The sequence below is a fragment of the Heterodontus francisci genome, chromosome 43 (genome assembly GCF_036365525.1).
Source record: "Heterodontus francisci isolate sHetFra1 chromosome 43, sHetFra1.hap1, whole genome shotgun sequence".
NCBI lineage: Eukaryota > Metazoa > Chordata > Chondrichthyes > Heterodontiformes > Heterodontidae > Heterodontus > Heterodontus francisci.
The window spans coordinates 20,288,736-20,306,287 of NC_090413.1; the positions used below are offsets into that span (position 1 = coordinate 20,288,736).

At 41.7% G+C, this 17,552-nt stretch overlaps 2 protein-coding genes across 3 annotated transcripts in view; one reads left to right on the forward strand and one right to left on the reverse strand.

Annotated features, from left to right (window-relative positions):
• The window catches only part of camsap3 (calmodulin regulated spectrin-associated protein family, member 3), a 178,010-nt gene extending 170,725 nt beyond the window's left edge, over positions 1-7,285 (forward strand). Inside the window, exons 17-18 of one of the 2 annotated variants that reach the window (XM_068021113.1) lie at positions 1,582-1,852; positions 5,778-7,285. In XM_068021113.1, the coding sequence (XP_067877214.1) occupies positions 1,582-1,852; positions 5,778-5,866 (360 nt within the window). In that variant the 3' untranslated portion in view covers positions 5,867-7,285. Of the gene's footprint in view, positions 1-1,581; positions 5,359-5,777 lie in introns of those variants that run through there. The other variant, XM_068021114.1, reaches the window with a different exon arrangement.
• Positions 5,314-17,552, reverse strand: part of xab2 (XPA binding protein 2) — a 54,530-nt gene continuing 42,291 nt past the window's right edge. Inside the window, exon 19 of the mRNA XM_068021115.1 lies at positions 5,314-15,395. Within this exon, the coding sequence (XP_067877216.1) occupies positions 15,334-15,395 (62 nt within the window). The 3' untranslated portion in view covers positions 5,314-15,333. The remainder of the gene's footprint in view (positions 15,396-17,552) is intronic.

A 17,552-nucleotide genomic window follows, 5' to 3' on the forward strand; every position in this document is an offset into this window, starting at 1 on the left:
ATCTTCAATAAACTTGACATCATCCAAAACTCTGCTGCCTATACTCTAACTCACAACAAGTCTCGCTCGCCCATTGCTGGACTATGTTAGCATCATAACCTCGGCCCTCCCTATCTCTGTAACCTCCTCCAGCCCTACAACCCTCCGATATCTGCGTTCCTCCAATTCGGGCTCCCTGACTACCTTTCCCCACCTTTTGGTGGCTGCGCCTTTAGCTGTTTGAAATGTCATCCCTTTTTTGAAAGGGGAGAGCCAGTTATTTTCTGCTGATCTTGTTAACTTGGTCTCTGTGTGGAAGACCCTACAAATGGGCTTCCCTCTGCAACAATAATTAGCCTCTGTCTTGCGTCAGGCTATTCAAATTAACAGTAATTACACTCTCTAGATTTAGAAGGACAGGCCAAGTGCAACACCAGCGCACTTTTTCCTTGGGAAGGATATATTGGCCTTGCAGGGAGTATAGCTAAATTTACCAGAATGATACCTGGAATCCAAGAGCTCAACTACAGGGAGAGCTTACATAAACTAGGCTTTTATTCCTTGAAATTTAGAAGATTTAAGGTGATTTTGATCAAAGTTTTCAAGCTGTTGTGGGGGGGGGGGGAATTTACCCTCTTACTGCTGGTTGGGGAGTCCAGGACTATGGGGCATATTCTAAAAATTAGAGCCAGACCTTTCAGGAGTGAAATAGAATATTGCGTGCAATTCTGGTCGCCACACTACCAGAAGGACGTGGAGGCTTTGGAGAGGGTACAGAGGAGGTTTACCAGGATGTTGCCTGGTCTGGAGGGCATTCGCTATGAGGAGAGATTGGAAAAACTCGGATTGTTTTCACTGGAACGACGGAGGTGGAGAGGCGACATGATAGAGGTTTACAAAGTTATGAGCGGCATGGACAGAGTGGATAGTCAGAAGCTTTTTCCCAGGGTGGAAGAGTCAGTTACTAGGGAACATAGGTTTAAGGTGCGAGGGGCAAAGTTTTTTTTACACATAGGGTGGTGAGTGCCTGGAACTTGCTGCCAGGGGAGGTGGTGGAAGCAGATACGATAGTAACGTTTAAGAGACATCTTGACAAATATATGAATAGGAAGGGAATAGAGGGATATGGGTCCCGGAAGTGCAGAAGGTGTTAGTTTAGGCAGGCATCAAGATCGGCCCAGGCTGGGAGGGCCGAATGGCCTGTTCCTGTGCTGTACTGTACTGTTCTTTGTTGTTCTTTGAAATTAGGAAACACTCCTACACACAAAGGGTAGTAGAAATTTGGATCTCTCTTCCACAATCGGCAATTGATAGATCAGTTAATTTTAAATCTGAGATTGATAGATTTTTGTTTGCCCCATATCCCTTAATACATTTGGCTAAGGTGGGTATATGGAGTTAGGTCACAGATCAGCCATGCTTTCATTGAATGATGGAACAGGCTCGAGGGGCTGAATGGCCTCCTCCCAAACTTATGTTCAGTAGCAGGATTTCGCTTTGCTGTTGTAAAAACTGCATATTCTCCAATTTTAATGGGATTTCCAAAAAAGGGTTGCTATTGACTACTGTTGTCACTCTAGTGTTTTCACTCTTTATTCACAGGAAGTAGAGAAAAGCAAATCAAATCACTACTTGATCCTGTTCCGTGATAACAGCTGCCAATTCCGGGCTGTGTACGCATTTGCCCCAGACTCTGAGGATATGCATCGTGTGGCTGGAGTTGGACCCAAGGTCATCACAAAGAACATGATCGAGGGGATCTACAAGTACAATTCCGACCGGAAGCAATTCACCCAGATCCCCAGCAAGACCCTGTCTGCCAGTGTCGACGCAGTCACCATCCAAGGCCACTTGTGGCAGACAAAGAGACCAGGTACTCCCAAAAAACCAGGACCATCTAAATGATGGGCTGTCTCCCCACCCTGTACAGATGGACAAGTCAAAATTTTAGGCCCTGGTTTGCCAACCTGCCATTTGTTTTTTTTCCTTTTTTTTTACTGTTTTCCATGGATTGTTGAGCCACACCGGAGTCCAATTGCCATTTCTGCATGCTGCCGTCACTTGCCTGACACCATACAAGCAAGTGCGTCAATGTTTGCGTCACGTGGAGTGAACCAATTTGGGAAGGGGTTACAAACATGACTTCCTAGGACCTGTAGAGATTGCACCAATGGATTTACCAAATAATGGGACTTGAGAGGGTTAGGACTTTTTGCCTGAAATTAAAAAGCACTAAAGAGAAATGCACTTGGCAAGGACTTTCAAAAGGGTCAAAACTTTTTTTTTAAATAAATAAACTAGATGTATAAATTTTTGAGGCTAAAATCCTGAAGGTTACTACTGATGATCAGAATGTTGTGTCTGTATATATTGAAGCTATTTAAATGATTTAGCTGTTTGTATAGATGAAATATTTAAGGTACTCTTGCTTATTGGAAAGAATGATTGGTGTTGGAAATGATGAGTTTGCAAGTTACTGTACATAACTTGTTCAGTATTTGGTGCCCAATAAGTGCCATCTGAGTTGAGGTTTTATTAACTATTCAAATAATCAACAAAACCATTTCTACCTGCCTGCTTTGCTGGAAGAATGGAATAAGTATCTTGAATCAGTAGTTTGATGAACTGTGTTCTCACATCTAAACCATCTCAACAGTAAGGTGAATGCTGGTGTGGGACTAAGGTGAAGTTCAAGCTTAGCTATCTTCATTACATGGCCCCTCCACTGCTGGAATTTAACCAGGTTTGGCCAGGTTTCAATTTGTCTGGGTGAGTCTCTTGAAAGAAGAGTGAAATCGTGGTCCTTCAGGCATCTAGAAAGTTTATGTTGAGCTGGGTTTCCAGCTGTACGGTTATCTCTAGCTGTTGAGGTTTGAGTCGGTGAAACCACTTCAATGAAGGCTATTGAATATAAAACCTGTGGTGTAGGTGTTAAGCTACCCTTGGTGAATTTCCTCTTCTGACTCGTGACTTTTAGGGTCTCATCTACATTGGGATCTAAATGTTGATTAATTCAGGTGCTCAGATATAATCTACACCTTCTTGCTTGCTATTGGTGAATAGGTGTGGAGGTGGAGATCTGAGGCAGACGGGAATTTATTTTAATATAATTTCCCATTGAGTCAAGCCAATTCAAGTCTAGTCCAACTTGGGTTTGGAATTTGCAGCTCTGTCTGCTCTGGGTAACGACAAAAACATTGTATCTGCACCATTATGGAACTCAGAAGATATGTTCAGTGCTCTACATACAAAGCTCCGGTTCACACTGACACAGCATCCAGTCTAAAATCAATAGGACAAGGCTGCCAGTTCCAACGCATCACAGTTTGCTTAACTGCTCTGCAGACCCAGTCCTGGTGTTAAACATTACTGACTGGAGCATTATAAATATATGCAACTTGTAAATTAATTTATTTTACTTTATGTTTTGTATTTCTCTCTTCCGTCCCAAAACGTGTGTGCATTTCCCCACTCTGGATTTGTTCTAGATTTTCCTGATGCAACTGTGAGCATGGAGATAGCCTGAGCCACCTCGACCATCGCAGCCACCATCGAGTACTGTTATTGTTCAGAAACAAACTTGTATGGGACTTCTGTGCACTACTAGTGTGTCTCATCCCTCCGTCCTCTTCCCACTTTCCCACACCAAAGTAAATTAATTTGTGGTCTGCTGCTATGTAGCACTCCACTGAAACCTTGCCAAAAGTTGTCAATCCCACCAATTAGGTGTTTAAGGATTTGAATTCATGGCCTGAGTTAGAGCTCCACCATTATTCTACAGCCTACATCCAGTGAAATGTTAGACATTGGCTTTGTAGGCAAAGGCCCAGTTACCTGTCATTTGAATCTGTCAGCTGTGTACTTTCAATCTTCTCATCTGTCTGTTTGGAACACCTGTGGTTTCCCTCAAGGAACAATATTAACTCATTAGATCACCTAGTGAGTAAACTGGATATCAGTTTGGGTTGGAGGGGATTGAACTATGTTCGAAGAATGCGAGCTGTTGCTGATTGCTCTTTTTGTATAATTGTGTGTGTATATAATTATAAATATATATAAAGTTGATGAATAATGAATCCTTGAAATAATTATGCACATTTTTGATTTTAATATTTTATTTGGCACTATAGACTTAAAGGTGAATTGTACTAGGTAGGAATTGCAATGTGAACAGTGCAACCACAGAATTGGGGTTTTTGTTCCGTTTAGTTGAAAATTTTTACATCTCCAACCAGATAATTGGTTCATGGTTCTGCTTGCCACGTTGGATCAGATGGAAGGATTTTGTTTTCCTTTAGCTCCTACAGACAAGTGTATCTTGCCCAGTGCTGATCCTCTGTTTAAGGGAGTTGGGTCAATAGGACACAGACAGGTTGGGCTGTTGATGTTGCTCTGCGCATCTCCAAGTGGAGAACATTTCCTCAATGATAGTCCCACAAAGATAGTTGGGACTGTTGGTTTATGGAGTCTCAACTGTGGTGGAGGAGGGCACTGACTGACTGCATTTTATAATTACATCACTGCCAATATATTTGACTAGCCAACTGAGTAGAATAACTGGTTAAGAGTGTGTGTGATTTGTTTCAGGGCCGTGGTAGAGTTGGGGGGTTGAACACTGACCCAAATACTGAGGGAATGCAAAACAGCTGAGCTTGAGCATTTGTAGTCTTGTAAAACAACAGCACTCGATATTTATGAATGTGTCCACTTTTCCCATTTTTAACATTCGTGTTTTCTGCTGTCGTCACCATCTTCCCATAGTGTGGGTTCGGATACTTGCCAGATGCAATTATCAGGACACACCCCTGAGAGAGAGCGAGAACATCACAATGCGAATAGATGGTAATTTTCTGCAGTTTAGGATATTCACTAACTAACTTGTATCCACCATAATGATACAAGGCTCAGATGTTCCCAAAGTTGTGTTTGTTTGAGCCCATCACCAGATCAGTGTCTATCTGACAGATGAAAAAGTGGATTTTGTGTAGGATTTTACTGGAAGCTTTATAAACCTCAACAGTAGAATATCTACAGACTATACTAGAGACAAATAGCAGTGGATAAAATGAGGTACTTCAGATCACCCAATCAGGATAGATCACTTACTGTGATATTGTTGACCAACCCCTTTGGGCATTGGGGTTATGAGCAGTAAATTGAACATAATTAGATGTGACTGAAATTCTGACCATAACACTTTATTTTTAACCCAATATGTAACTTTGTACAGGGTGCCACACTTGAGATATGACTTCTGGATTTAAAGTGAACTCTGTATGTGTCTACCGATGTGGGACTTGGAATCTGTAATATTATAAGGCATACCATGAGAAAAATGTCTTGGAAATTTAATAAAAAAAACAATTTACCAATTTACAAGGTTTTTCTGTATTTGCTTGAATTCTGTTCCTACTAAATCAAGCTCAGCAAATTGTGAATAGTGCAACAGTATTTGGCACATTGCTCTATAGAGGACAATCTTGACATACAACATCCATGGCAGGATTGTGGACAATAATACATAGACACACACAAAGATTTACAGCACAGACGGAGGTCATTCTGTTCCTCATATCTATGCCATCCAGCTTAATTGTGCCTTTCAACTTAGTCCATAAGCCTGTAGGTTATGGCACCTCAAGTGCATATCCAAGTACTTTGTAAATGTGATGAGGGTTTCTCCTCTACCACCCTTTCAGGCAGTACGTTCCAGACCCCGACTGCCCTCTGGATGAAAACATTACTCCTCAACTTCCCTCTAATTCTTCCACTAATTACTTTGAATCTATTTCTCCTAGTTATTGACCTCTCTGCTAACATCAGCAAGTATGACTTGGTAACCCAAAGGCTACAAGCGCAAGAGAGTTATAGGCCCAGAAAAAATTGATTATGCTGGGAAATGCTCAACAGGTCCATCAGCATCCGAAAGTGATAGCTGGACCACCGTTGCGGGTCGGAGCCCCTTAAGAGGAACCTGGGCAGAAGAGCCACAGAAAGCCGGGATAGATGCCATCATTCTGTGGTTTCTGGATCTCTTGCTGAAGTTATGGTGGACGAGCAGCAGAAATTAACCCTTCACCCACCCCACGTGGACCAGACCGAGCGTCATGCGTGAAGCACCATTTTATTTTTCCCCTGATGCCGATGACCGTTTTCACCTTCATGTCAGATTTCAACAGATTTTTCTATTCTATACAAAATGTATTTTATTAATTCATTCTCTGGATGTCGGTGTCACTGGCAAGGCTATTTATTGCCCGTCTTTAGTTTACCTTGAAGCGCTGTAGTCCATGTAAGCACTCCCACAGTGCTGTTGGGTCGGGAATGGCAGGAGTTTGACTCAGCAATGAAGAAGGAATGACTATATATTTCTGAGTCAAGATGGGATGTGTGACTTGAAGAGAAACTTGGAGGTTGTGGTGTTTCTATGCATTTGCTGCCCTGGTTGCTCAAAGTGGTGGAGGTCACTGGTTTGTGAGATATTGTGGCAAATTGCTGCAGTGCATCCTGTTGATTTGTCAGCCATGGTTAAGATGGTAGCACTCGTCTCTAACGCCTAAGGTTGCAGGAACAAGTCCCACTCCAAGTCTTGGAGCACAAAAATCAAGACTGACACTCAGTGCAGTATGAGGGAGTGCTGCACTGCCAGAGATGCTGTCATTCAGATGAGACATTAAACCAAGACCATCAGACAGATGTAAAAGATCCTGCAGCATTATTTCGAAGTGCAGCAGGAGCATTCTCCCTGGTGTCAACCAACACATAATGGATTATTTGGTCATTATCACATTGTTTGTGGGATTTTGCTGTCATGTTTCTTACAAACTACATTTAAAGTGCTTCGGGATGTCCTGTGGTCATGAAAGTCACGGCACAAATGCAAGTCTTTTTGGATAGTAGTGTGCTGGTACAATTCAGCCTCCGCACTTGAGATTTCTGTTTGAGATGCAGTCATTTTGATCAATCTCCCGTTTGCAACCAAGTTATAAATTTGAGCTCTTCCACAGCACATTCTTGTTCTTAAACCTCTTAAGTCCCCATAATGGTTAAATGCAGTGCCCAGTGAAGGCCTAAAATTGGCTCGGCACTCCAGACCACAGGGAGGTGAAAATCAAATGTTTCTGCTTGATTGCTGGCCAGTGACCGCAACTCAAAAGGACTGTGCAGATGTTGGCTGAGGACCAAGTCCTGCTGTTTCTACCTTTACCCCATGGTTAGATACTGGGCATGCTACTCTACCTAGTCTTGTTGAAGAGTGACCATGTGAGCGAGGTACAGGGTGCTGCAAGGAGAGTTTTTTGGGGGTGTTGGTGGGGGGAGAAGAATAAGTTAATCAGTTAAATCATTCTGCAAGGAGAGTTTTTTGGGGGTGTTGGTGGGGGGAGAAGAATAAGTTAATCAGTTAAATCATTCTTGCCAGAGAGTGGTGAGAATGTGGAACTCACTACCACAAGGAGTAATTGAGGTGAATAACGGATGCATTTACAGGGAAGTTAGCACGAGGGAGAAAGGAAAAGAAGGACATGCTGATGGCCTTGCCGGTGAAGCAGTTTGGGAGAGACTCCTGTAGAGCATAAACATCTGCTTGGACATGTTGGGCCAAATGGCCTGTTTCTGTGCTGTACATGTTTTGTAATCTGTAAATCTCCTTTTCTCTGGTTCAGTAAGAATGGAACCCATCTTTTATTTCAATCGCGATGTGGCAATGAGGCCACCAAGTGGTTTTCTTCAAATTTCCTAATGTTTAAAGAGTAAAAATTGAAAACTTTTATTTCTATTTAACATTTTGTTGAACGTTTATGGTCTTTTATCCTTTTCAAAGTCTTACATATAAATTACTTCAGGCCATTTCAACTCTGTGGAGCCAATACTGTAGAGAAAGAAAGGGCTGAAATCCTGCAAGATGAATTTAGAAAACTGATTTGGGAACTTCACAGCTGATGATGTCTGGATTACTTCCCCAGCTATAAGCTGGAATAGGGAAGGAGAGAAAGATTGGAAAAATTGACGCATGGCTAAAGCTGTGGCATTGCAATGAACCATGGGTCAGAAACATAAGAAGTGAGGAAAAATTGGAGGAAGGGTGGCTGGAGATGCATATTATTTTACTTGACCATTGTGGAACTCGTAAGCCTTGGACATTTTCACGTGGATGAGGAACCTGAATGGTGGGATTGACTGCATTATACAGTAATGTTGTGATCCAGTTGTATGACAACTTGGAGCTGTAAATAAAGTTAGCATTGTTTCAGTTTCTGGCTTCAAGTACAACTTCCCATTGGCTTTAACTGCAACTGTTGCTGTGTTCTGATTTATCAATAAAGGTTAACCTCCTTTGACGCATGATTCATTTCCTTTCACTAGAAAAAAAAGTGCAGGCAACTTCTCGAGCTTTATTGGTGTGGTGCTAGCCACGGGGCTGACCATGTACCACTGCAACCTTCTGTATAACTTGCGTCTGTGTATAAGCTATTTTCGAAGTACCTCTGCTATGTGTAGTCTTAACATGTTTGCTTGAGGCAACTGGTGACTTGTGATTCAACACGTTCTCCGACTCGTTAGTGGTTATGTGCCCTTGTGCTATTTGTCCCTTAATACACTAACTGGAGAGGACATCAGAACAGATCGGGTTACGCATTTAATTCAGACAGAATTATGGACTGGAAAGAAAGTGCTCCCATGATCCATAAATTACACCTTAGTAAGGAGAGAAGGAGGGAGATGGTACTTTCTTGTACCTTGGACCCAAAGCAAAAGTAGGAGTTGAATGTATTGACTTGCTGTTTTGTATTTAACAATTTTAAGTTAAATATCACACTTTCCCCATGTCTCTTATTCATCTATCTTTTTCACCATCTTTACTCCATCTACAATTTATTTTTATCAAGCACAGAGGTACCAAAACCTCTACTCAAAATACATAGTATCTTTTTAACAATAAATGAATGTTAACAAAATTACCCAACTGTTGTACTTATGCCAAATGTTGCTAAAATTAATGGGACGAATTTCACCTATTCCATCATTCATTGAATTCAACTATTCTCTGTCTGTACTAAAATTTGAATTCATTTTGTCCAATTCCTTGCGCTTTAATCCTTCAACATAATTTGCTGGGGGGAGGGGGAGGTAAAAGGCAAATTACAGTATATGTAAGTCTCATTTGTAATTCTTCAATGTACAAACTATCAAAGCATTCATTAGAGATTTGTGTAACTACTGAAGATTTCTATCCAACTGGTGCAGATATATTTCATAGGAACAGGAGGAGGCCATTCAGCCCCTTGAGCCTGTTCTGCCATTCAATTAGATCATGGCTTATCAATATCTTAACTCCATCATCCTCCCTTAGTTCTGTAATCCTTAATACTCAAGGCCAACAGAAACCTATCATGCAGTTTTGAAATTTTCAATTGAGCCCCAGCCTCAACAGCTTTTTGTGGGAAGAGTTCCAGATTTCCATTACCTTTTGTAGTGAAGAAGTGCTTCCTGACATCACCCTTAAATTGCCTAGCTCTATTTTTAAGCTTTTTTTTCATTCTTTGATGGGATGTGGGTGCTACGGGCAAGACCAGCATTTTGTTGCCGCCCTTGACAACTGAGTGGCTTGTTAGGCCATTTCAGAGGGCAGTTAATAGGCAACCATATTTCTGTGGGTCTGGAGTCACATGTAGTCTAGACCAAGTAAGGACAGCAGCTTGCCTTCCCTAAAGGAGATTAGTGAACCTGATGGGTTTTTACGAGAATTGATATTTCATAACACCATTACTGAGACTAGCTTTCAATTCCAGATTTTTTTTTTTACTTTATTAATTAAATAATTAATTAAATTTAAATTCCACCAGCTGCCATGATGGGATTTGAACCCATGTCCTCAGAGCATTAACTTGTCACTGGACAAGCAATCCACAGGCCATTACCACTATACCACCACTTTGGGACTCTCCCATCAGCATAATTAAATCACCCCTTCCTTTCCATACCCAAGGGAAAACAAGCCTAGTCTATATGCCCTGTCTTCACAATTTAACCCTTTTAGCTCTATTATCACTTTGATGAGTCTGTACTGCACCTCTTCTAAGGCCTGTATAATCCTTCCTAAGGTACAGCATCCATAACTGAACATAGAATTGGGGTTTGATCAGATTTATATAGCTGCAACACAATTTCCACCCAATTTTCTCAAGTTCATGTTTTCACCCAAGATGGAAAGGTGATGAACAATTCACAGTGCTGTGAGATCATGACCTCAGTTACAGGGTCCATTAACCAACCCTGCACAGCACTTAAAAATTCTGCCTGCAGAATATCTTAAAACATTGGAAACAGTGAAGTATTTAGTTAGTTACCTATTCTGGCGTTCCATTGTAGCAATATGTCTGACATACATGACAATTACTGCACCCACTAACTTTTTTTCATGTAGACTGTTTGTAACACTCTGTAATTGCCTTAAAACACTTTTTGAGAATAAAGTTTAAAGAAAATCACCAACTGCTACCCCACCACCACCCTGTCCAACTACATAAACAATTTCTTGACTCGAGTGTGAGTGGTAAAAGGAAGAAGCTTGCACTAATATCCTGCCCTGAAACACAGCTGTAGCACTTTCAAAATACTTCACATACATTGTAAGCGAAGTGCAGTAACTGATTACACCCATCACCTCTGTGCTCACTGACCTTCATTGGCTCTCAGTCCAGCAATGCCTTGATTTTAAAATTCTCATGCTTGTTTTCAAATCCCTATCTCTCTAACCTCCTGCAGCTCCACAAGCTTCAGAGATATTTGCACTCCTCCAATGCAGATCTCTTGGGCAACCTGGATTTTCATCAATCCACCATTGGCGCCATGTCTTCAGCTGTCTAAGCTCGAAGTTCTGGAATTCTCTCCCTAAGTCTCTCTGCCTTTCTACCTCTCTTGCCGCCTTTAGTTACTCCCTAAAACCTACACTTTGATCAAGCTTTTAGTCACCTGTCCTAATATCTGATGTGTCTTAGCATCAAACTTTCTTTAATAATGCTCCTGTGAAGCACCTTGGGGCGTGTTATTATGTTAAAGGCATTTTATAAATGCAAGTCTTTTTATGCAGGCAAACCCATTTTGCCTGCAGCAGGGTTCAACAGACAGATGCTGAATAACCAGGTGCTCCATTTATAGTGACTGCTTAAAGGAGGGGTGTTGACCAGGGCATCAGGTGAACTCTCTAATCATCCAATAGATTCATGGGAACTTTTAACACCCACCTGAATCACTTGAACAGGTTTTCACAAGTTGACTGCTGTACGAAATGGCAAAATGCCACACTCTGAGGCAAACTCAGGGAGCTTTTGAATCTGAATCTAACTCTCAATATCCCCGACTGCAGGGTGCTTAATTCTGGATGCACCAATTAGGACAAGGGCCCATTCCCCAACACTAACATCCCTCACTTTGATGAGCACAAAATTCAGTGGGTGTTGGGGGAAATGATTTCAAGTGAAATTGCATTGCTAAATTAGATTTCTGCAGCTTTTCAGCACTTCCAGTTGAGTGAAGAAAGACTCCCAAAATAGCTCATTTAAATCATTCAACAGTACTTAATAATGATGCAAAGTTAACACTTGCATGTCAGCAACGTCTGGAATTTAAAAAAGCTAGTATCAGTAATAGTGATCATGTCACTATTGGATTGTCATTAAAAACTGATCTAGTTCACGTGTCCTTTAGGGAAGGAAATCAGCAGTCCTTACCCAGTCTGGCCCAAACGTGACTCAGACCCACAGCAATGTGGTTGACTCTTAACTGTGCTCTGAAATGGCCCAGCAAGCTACTCAGTTGTATTCAAGAAGGTTGCTCACCAACTGCTCAAAGGTAATTAGAGATGGGCAATAAATGCTGGCCTTTCCTGTGATGCCCACATCCTGTGAATAAAAAAAATGAATTGTCAGATTTTTTGTTCTTCCCCCACCCCAACACGGCTATTCTACTGTAACCATTTATACCTCTTCTAGACCCATCTTTTGTTTCGTTACTTGCCCTATGACCATCTTCCTTTGCCTTGTGACATCATCCCATTTGTCATTCAATCACTCCCACCCTTCACTCATCACAGACATAGGAACAGGACCATTCAACCCCTCGAGCCTGTTCCACCATGACTGGTCTATAACTCAACTCCATTTAACTGCTTTTGCTCTATATCCTTCAATGCCCTTACCTAACAAAACTCTATCTCAGTTTTGATTTTTTTTTTTCAATTGACCCAGCTTCAACAGCTTTTTGGGAGAGACAGTGTTCCGGATTTTCATAATCAATTTGGTTGTACATGCATGCATTGTGGAGCTGTACTGAAGAGATAGAAAGATTTGTTTTAGGTGAAGCCCTTTAAGTAATGACCATGGGTAAGTGGCTGGAATAAAATATTAATGCATAGCAATCCTTCAAAGTACAATGAGATAATGAGGGGAAGGAAATATATGAGCCAAACATACTTCGGCCAAGATAATAGTGAGTAGTCCTTCCTACTTATAAATTCTGAGTACAACCTCTAACACTCGGCAGCAAGTACTTCCCCAAAAGGTCAGCTAAGGTCTACCCACAATGACCTTCCATTAATTGGCCGCCCCGCACATGTGCAACTACTGCTGTGTCTACTGTGTGTACGAATCCTAAAATTCAATGGCTGATCTGTTAAGGGGGTGGGCGTGAGAAGCCAGTGGCTGTTTTCATGGCCTCCAAAAGCTAGATTGGAGAACAACCCAAGAGCTTTGCTCTCCCACATTTATGCTTAAACAGTGCAGCCAGTCCCTGAAGCTTTTTTTTTAAAACCTTGCATTTATATAACACTTTTCACGACCACAGGATGTCCTAAAGCACTCTACACCCACTGAAGGACATTTTGAAGTAGCCAATTTGCACACAGCAAGGTCCCACAAACAGAAATGTGATAATGACACATCATGTGTTAAGTGATGTTGGTTGAACCAGGACCACAAGAACACAAGAAATAGGAGGAGTAGACCATGCGGCCCATCAAGCCTAGTCTGTCATTCAATATGATCATGGCTGATCTTGGGCTTCAACTCCACTTTCCTGTCCACTTCTCATATCCCTTGATTCCCTGAGACACCAAAAATCTGTCTATCCCGGCCTTAAATGTATCCAACGATGGAGCATCCACAAACCTCTGGGGTAGAGAATTCCAAAGATTCACAACCCTTTGAAGTAATTTCTCATCTCAGTCCTAAACAATCGGCACATTATCCTGAATGTGCTCCCATGTTTTAGATTCCTCTACCAGTGGAAACAATTTCTTAGTTTCTACCCTATCCAAACCCTTCAGACTCTTGTACGTTTTAATGAGATCGCCTCTCATTCTTCTAAACTCGAGATTATAGGCCCAATTTACATAGCCTTTCATCACAGGCCAACCCTCTCATCCCAGGGACCAATATAGTGAATTTCACTGTACTGCCTAATGCAAGTATATCCTTTCTTAAATATGGAGACCAAAACTACTACACAGTATTCCAGGTGTGGTCTCACCAAAACGCTGTACAATTGAAGCAAGACTTCATTCCTGTACTCCAATCCCCTTGCAATAAAGGCAAACATGCCATTTGCCTTTCTAATTGCTTGCTGCACCCGCATGCTAAGTTTCGGCATTCCTTGTACGAACACACCCAAGTCTCTCTGAACATCAACATTTAAAAGTTTCACACCTTTCAAAAAAATATTCTGCTTTTCTATTCTTATGACCAAAGTGAATAACTTCACACTTCCCCACATTGGACTCCATCTGCCATCTTGTTGCCCACTCACTTAACTTGTATCTCTTTGCAGTCCCTCTGTGTCCTCCTCACAGTTTACCTTTCCACCTAGCTTTGTATCTTTTGCAAACGTAGATACATTACTCTCTGTCTCTTCATCTAAGTCATTGATATAGATCATAAATAGCTGAGGCCCCAGCACTGATCCTTGTGATACTACTCCACTAGTCACAACTTGAAAATGCCCCATTTATTCCCACTCTTTGCTTCCAGTCCATTAGCCAATCCTCTATCCATGCTAATATATTACCCCAGCTCCATGAGCCCTTATCTTGCCTATTAACCTTTTGTGTGGCACCTTATCCACCCCAGGGTGAACTTCCCCGCTCCTATTTGAATAATGCCATGGGATCTTTTACGTCTACTCGAGAGGGTTTACAGAGCCTTTGTTTACCATCTCATTTGAAAGACACCTTTGACAATACAGCACTCCCTCAGTACTGCACTGGGAGTTTCAGCCTGGATGACGTGTTCAAGTCTAGTCTAGAGTCAGGCTTGAAGCCAAACCCTTCCGACTCAGAGGTGAGAGAGCTACCCACTGAGCTACAGCTCACTTTGAGCTATCTCAGCAACCTGCACACGCACAGCAGGTCATGGCTGTTTAGTCAGAGTGCAGACGTGCAACACCAGCATTGTGGCATCAGCAGTGATATCATAAATTCTGAAACTTACTAAAACAGATTATCAGGTCATTATCACATCGCTGCTTTTGGGAGCTTGCTGTGTGCAAATTGCCTGCTGTATTTTCTACATTACAGACAGTGACTACAATTCAAAAGTACTTCATTGGCTGCAAAGCATTTGGGATGTCATGAGTTTGCCGAAGGTGCTATATAATTGCAAGTCTTTCTTTAACATTGACAGAGTGTTATGGGCCATCAGACTTACTGTTGGGTTTATCTGTGCACGGCACAGGGGGTCTCAGAACATAACGGGAATTCTAGATTTCAGTCAGCTCTCCTGTTATTTTGATGGATCAGATGTTTTCTGCAGTGACAGTACTGCTCATCCTTGGTTCATGAATAGTCGTTGGGGAATATTAGGATGAACCCGTGAGAGTATGTCAATATTTGGGAGAGAATGAAAAATGCTGGTGCACAGTATGGAATAATGGACGAGGAAGTACAAAGTCAATAAAGGTCTCTTCTATCTCCCACACAAAGTATAGAAACTATAATCACCTGCCCCAACCAAATTTACTGTTGGATTTGTCCGTGCACAGCACAATCGTATATTGCACAGAATTCGGCTTTATTAATGTAATAGGAATGAGCTTTAAATCCTTAAAGAAATTGGCTCTAGCCAGACATTTATATAAAATACAGTTCAACAGAAGTGGGTGCAGTGCCACTGGCTAGTCTGGTACAAGGGGGAGGAACACAAAACAGATGTGGAAGCAATAAATCTTTGCATCAGTCCAACCTTTTGCCAGTTAAGATGTGCTTTAAACAGCACGTATAGGATATCTGCATCTCTGAACAGCAGCTTGTGTTATCAAAGGCGATGGATGATAGGAAATAATTACTCTGCACGGAGTTACTGTTTAGTCATCCTTCAGGCCCCCAAACACTGCCGAGGGGACAGTTTTCTGCTCAAGTGGCACCTCTGAAAACAGATAAGCAAAAAGTTAAGTAACTCACTAAGAAAGATGGTTAAAATGATCCTAGAAATGCTTTTTTAAATCATTTTCACTGAAATTCCAACACTCTTAACCTCTTAACTCACAACACTGGCAAGTCCAGGGAAATCTCTGACCCCCCTGGGCTGTTTAGTAAATTTTCAGCTCACACAATGTGACACAGAAAGACTAATGTTGCAGCTATGAAGCTACAGTAATGTATGGTGTAGTTTGATTACTATGATACTAACCTCAAGCTTTAAAACGTAATACAGTTACTTGAAAGCATAAATTTCAAAACCAGTTCTTGTCCTATTGTCCTTTCCCCATTCTTTCATTGTCTCCATTGTTTTATCTGTTCTATTTACTATTTTATTTCTTCTACCTAATCGAACCCATTTAACTTTGAAACTGAGGAGTCTGAACATCAGTACTTTTTTTTTTAAAAAAGAATGCAAGCTCGGAATGGGGCAGTACAGGACACAGATGTATTACCGAGTTCTTTATCTCAACCCTGCTGCTGTGGACAGGAATACAGCAAAGCAGCACCCCAACTGAGAGGGAGGGAAAATAGGAGGGGGAGCTTTTCACTCATTCCCCGCACTCATTTCCTGGCAAAGCCAGCCAGTCCTCTTTGCTATATTTGATCCACACAATAGTCACGGCATCTCAAAGCAATTTATTATGTGAGTTTAAGAGCCGCGAGATTATGCTGCAGCTCTATAAGGCCCTGGTTCAACCACACTTGGAATATTGTGTTCAGTTCTGGTCGCCTCATTATAGGAAGGATGTGGAAGCTTTAAAGAGGGTGCAGAGGAGATTTACCAGGATGCTGCCTGGACTGGAGGGCATGTCTTACGAAGAAAGATTGAGGGAGCTAGGGCTTTTCTCATTGGAGCGAAGAAGGATGAGAGGTGACTTGATAGAGGGGTACAAGATGATGAGAAGCATACATAGAGTGGATAGCCAGAGACTTTTTCCCAGGGTGGAAAGGGCTATCACCAGGGGGCATAACTTTAAGGTGATTGCAGGAAGGTTTCGGGGAGATGTCAGAGGTAGGTTCTTTACACAGAGAGTGGTGGGTGCGTGGAATGCGCTGCCAGCGGTGGTAGTAGAAGCAGATACATTAGGGACAATTAAGCGACTCTTGGATAGGTACATGGATGATAGTAGAATGAAGGGTAGGTAGTTAGTTTGATCTTCGAAAAGGTTAAAGGTTTGGCACAACATCGTGGGCCGAAGGGCCTGTACTGTGCTGTACAGTTCTATGTTCTATTGTAGAAATTTTGAGATATGGCAAGGTACAATATAAATGCAAGCAATTTTTCTTATCATTCTGTCATCAGCTTTCTATATTTGTTGATTTAATGGTACACTTTCGATATCCGTACACTAATAAAAATCATTTTTCTTTGGGTAGCTGACAAGGTCTCTCAAAAAGTTGGGCAGAGGGAGCTTCTGGGAGAATGTGCCAATATTTGTAGGGAGCCCTCAGGATAGGACCAATATTTGCAGCAGGTCCCTGTGACTGTGCTAGATAATGGTTTTGCGTGGAAAAGTTTGAAAGCCACTAAGTGGCCTCCATCAAAAATGTTTGTTAACTGAACTCCATTGCAATAACTCCTTAGAACCAGTTCGCTTGATGGGAAGAGTAACTTAAACAAAAAATATTCCTCACTCCCAAAGAAACTAAATGAATCTTGCCATCCTCTTTAATTTCCACTATTCTCCTCTGACCTGACATATCCTTCATGGTTCTATACAGTTCTACAGATACTGGCAATATTCTTGTAGCTCACCAAACAAGCTATCTTTCTTCCTTGTGCTAGTCTGGTCAGGGAGTATTACCATGCCATTCAACACAGAATGGCATCACAGTCTGTCCACATTTGATGCTCACACGTGTTTGCAGTTGGAGTCACTGGATACCAATCCTGGGGCACATAGGCCAACTAATGCGTCAACATTACTACCTCACTGAGATTAGATAACAAAACAGTGAGTGGAAACCAAAGCAGGAACCTTCCTGCTCTGTATGTCTCGGTATAACAACACACAGTTATATTTAATTTTTTCTGAAGAATATGCATGGAGAGTCCCTATTATAGTATCTATGTATTATTACATATAACTATGGGTACCAG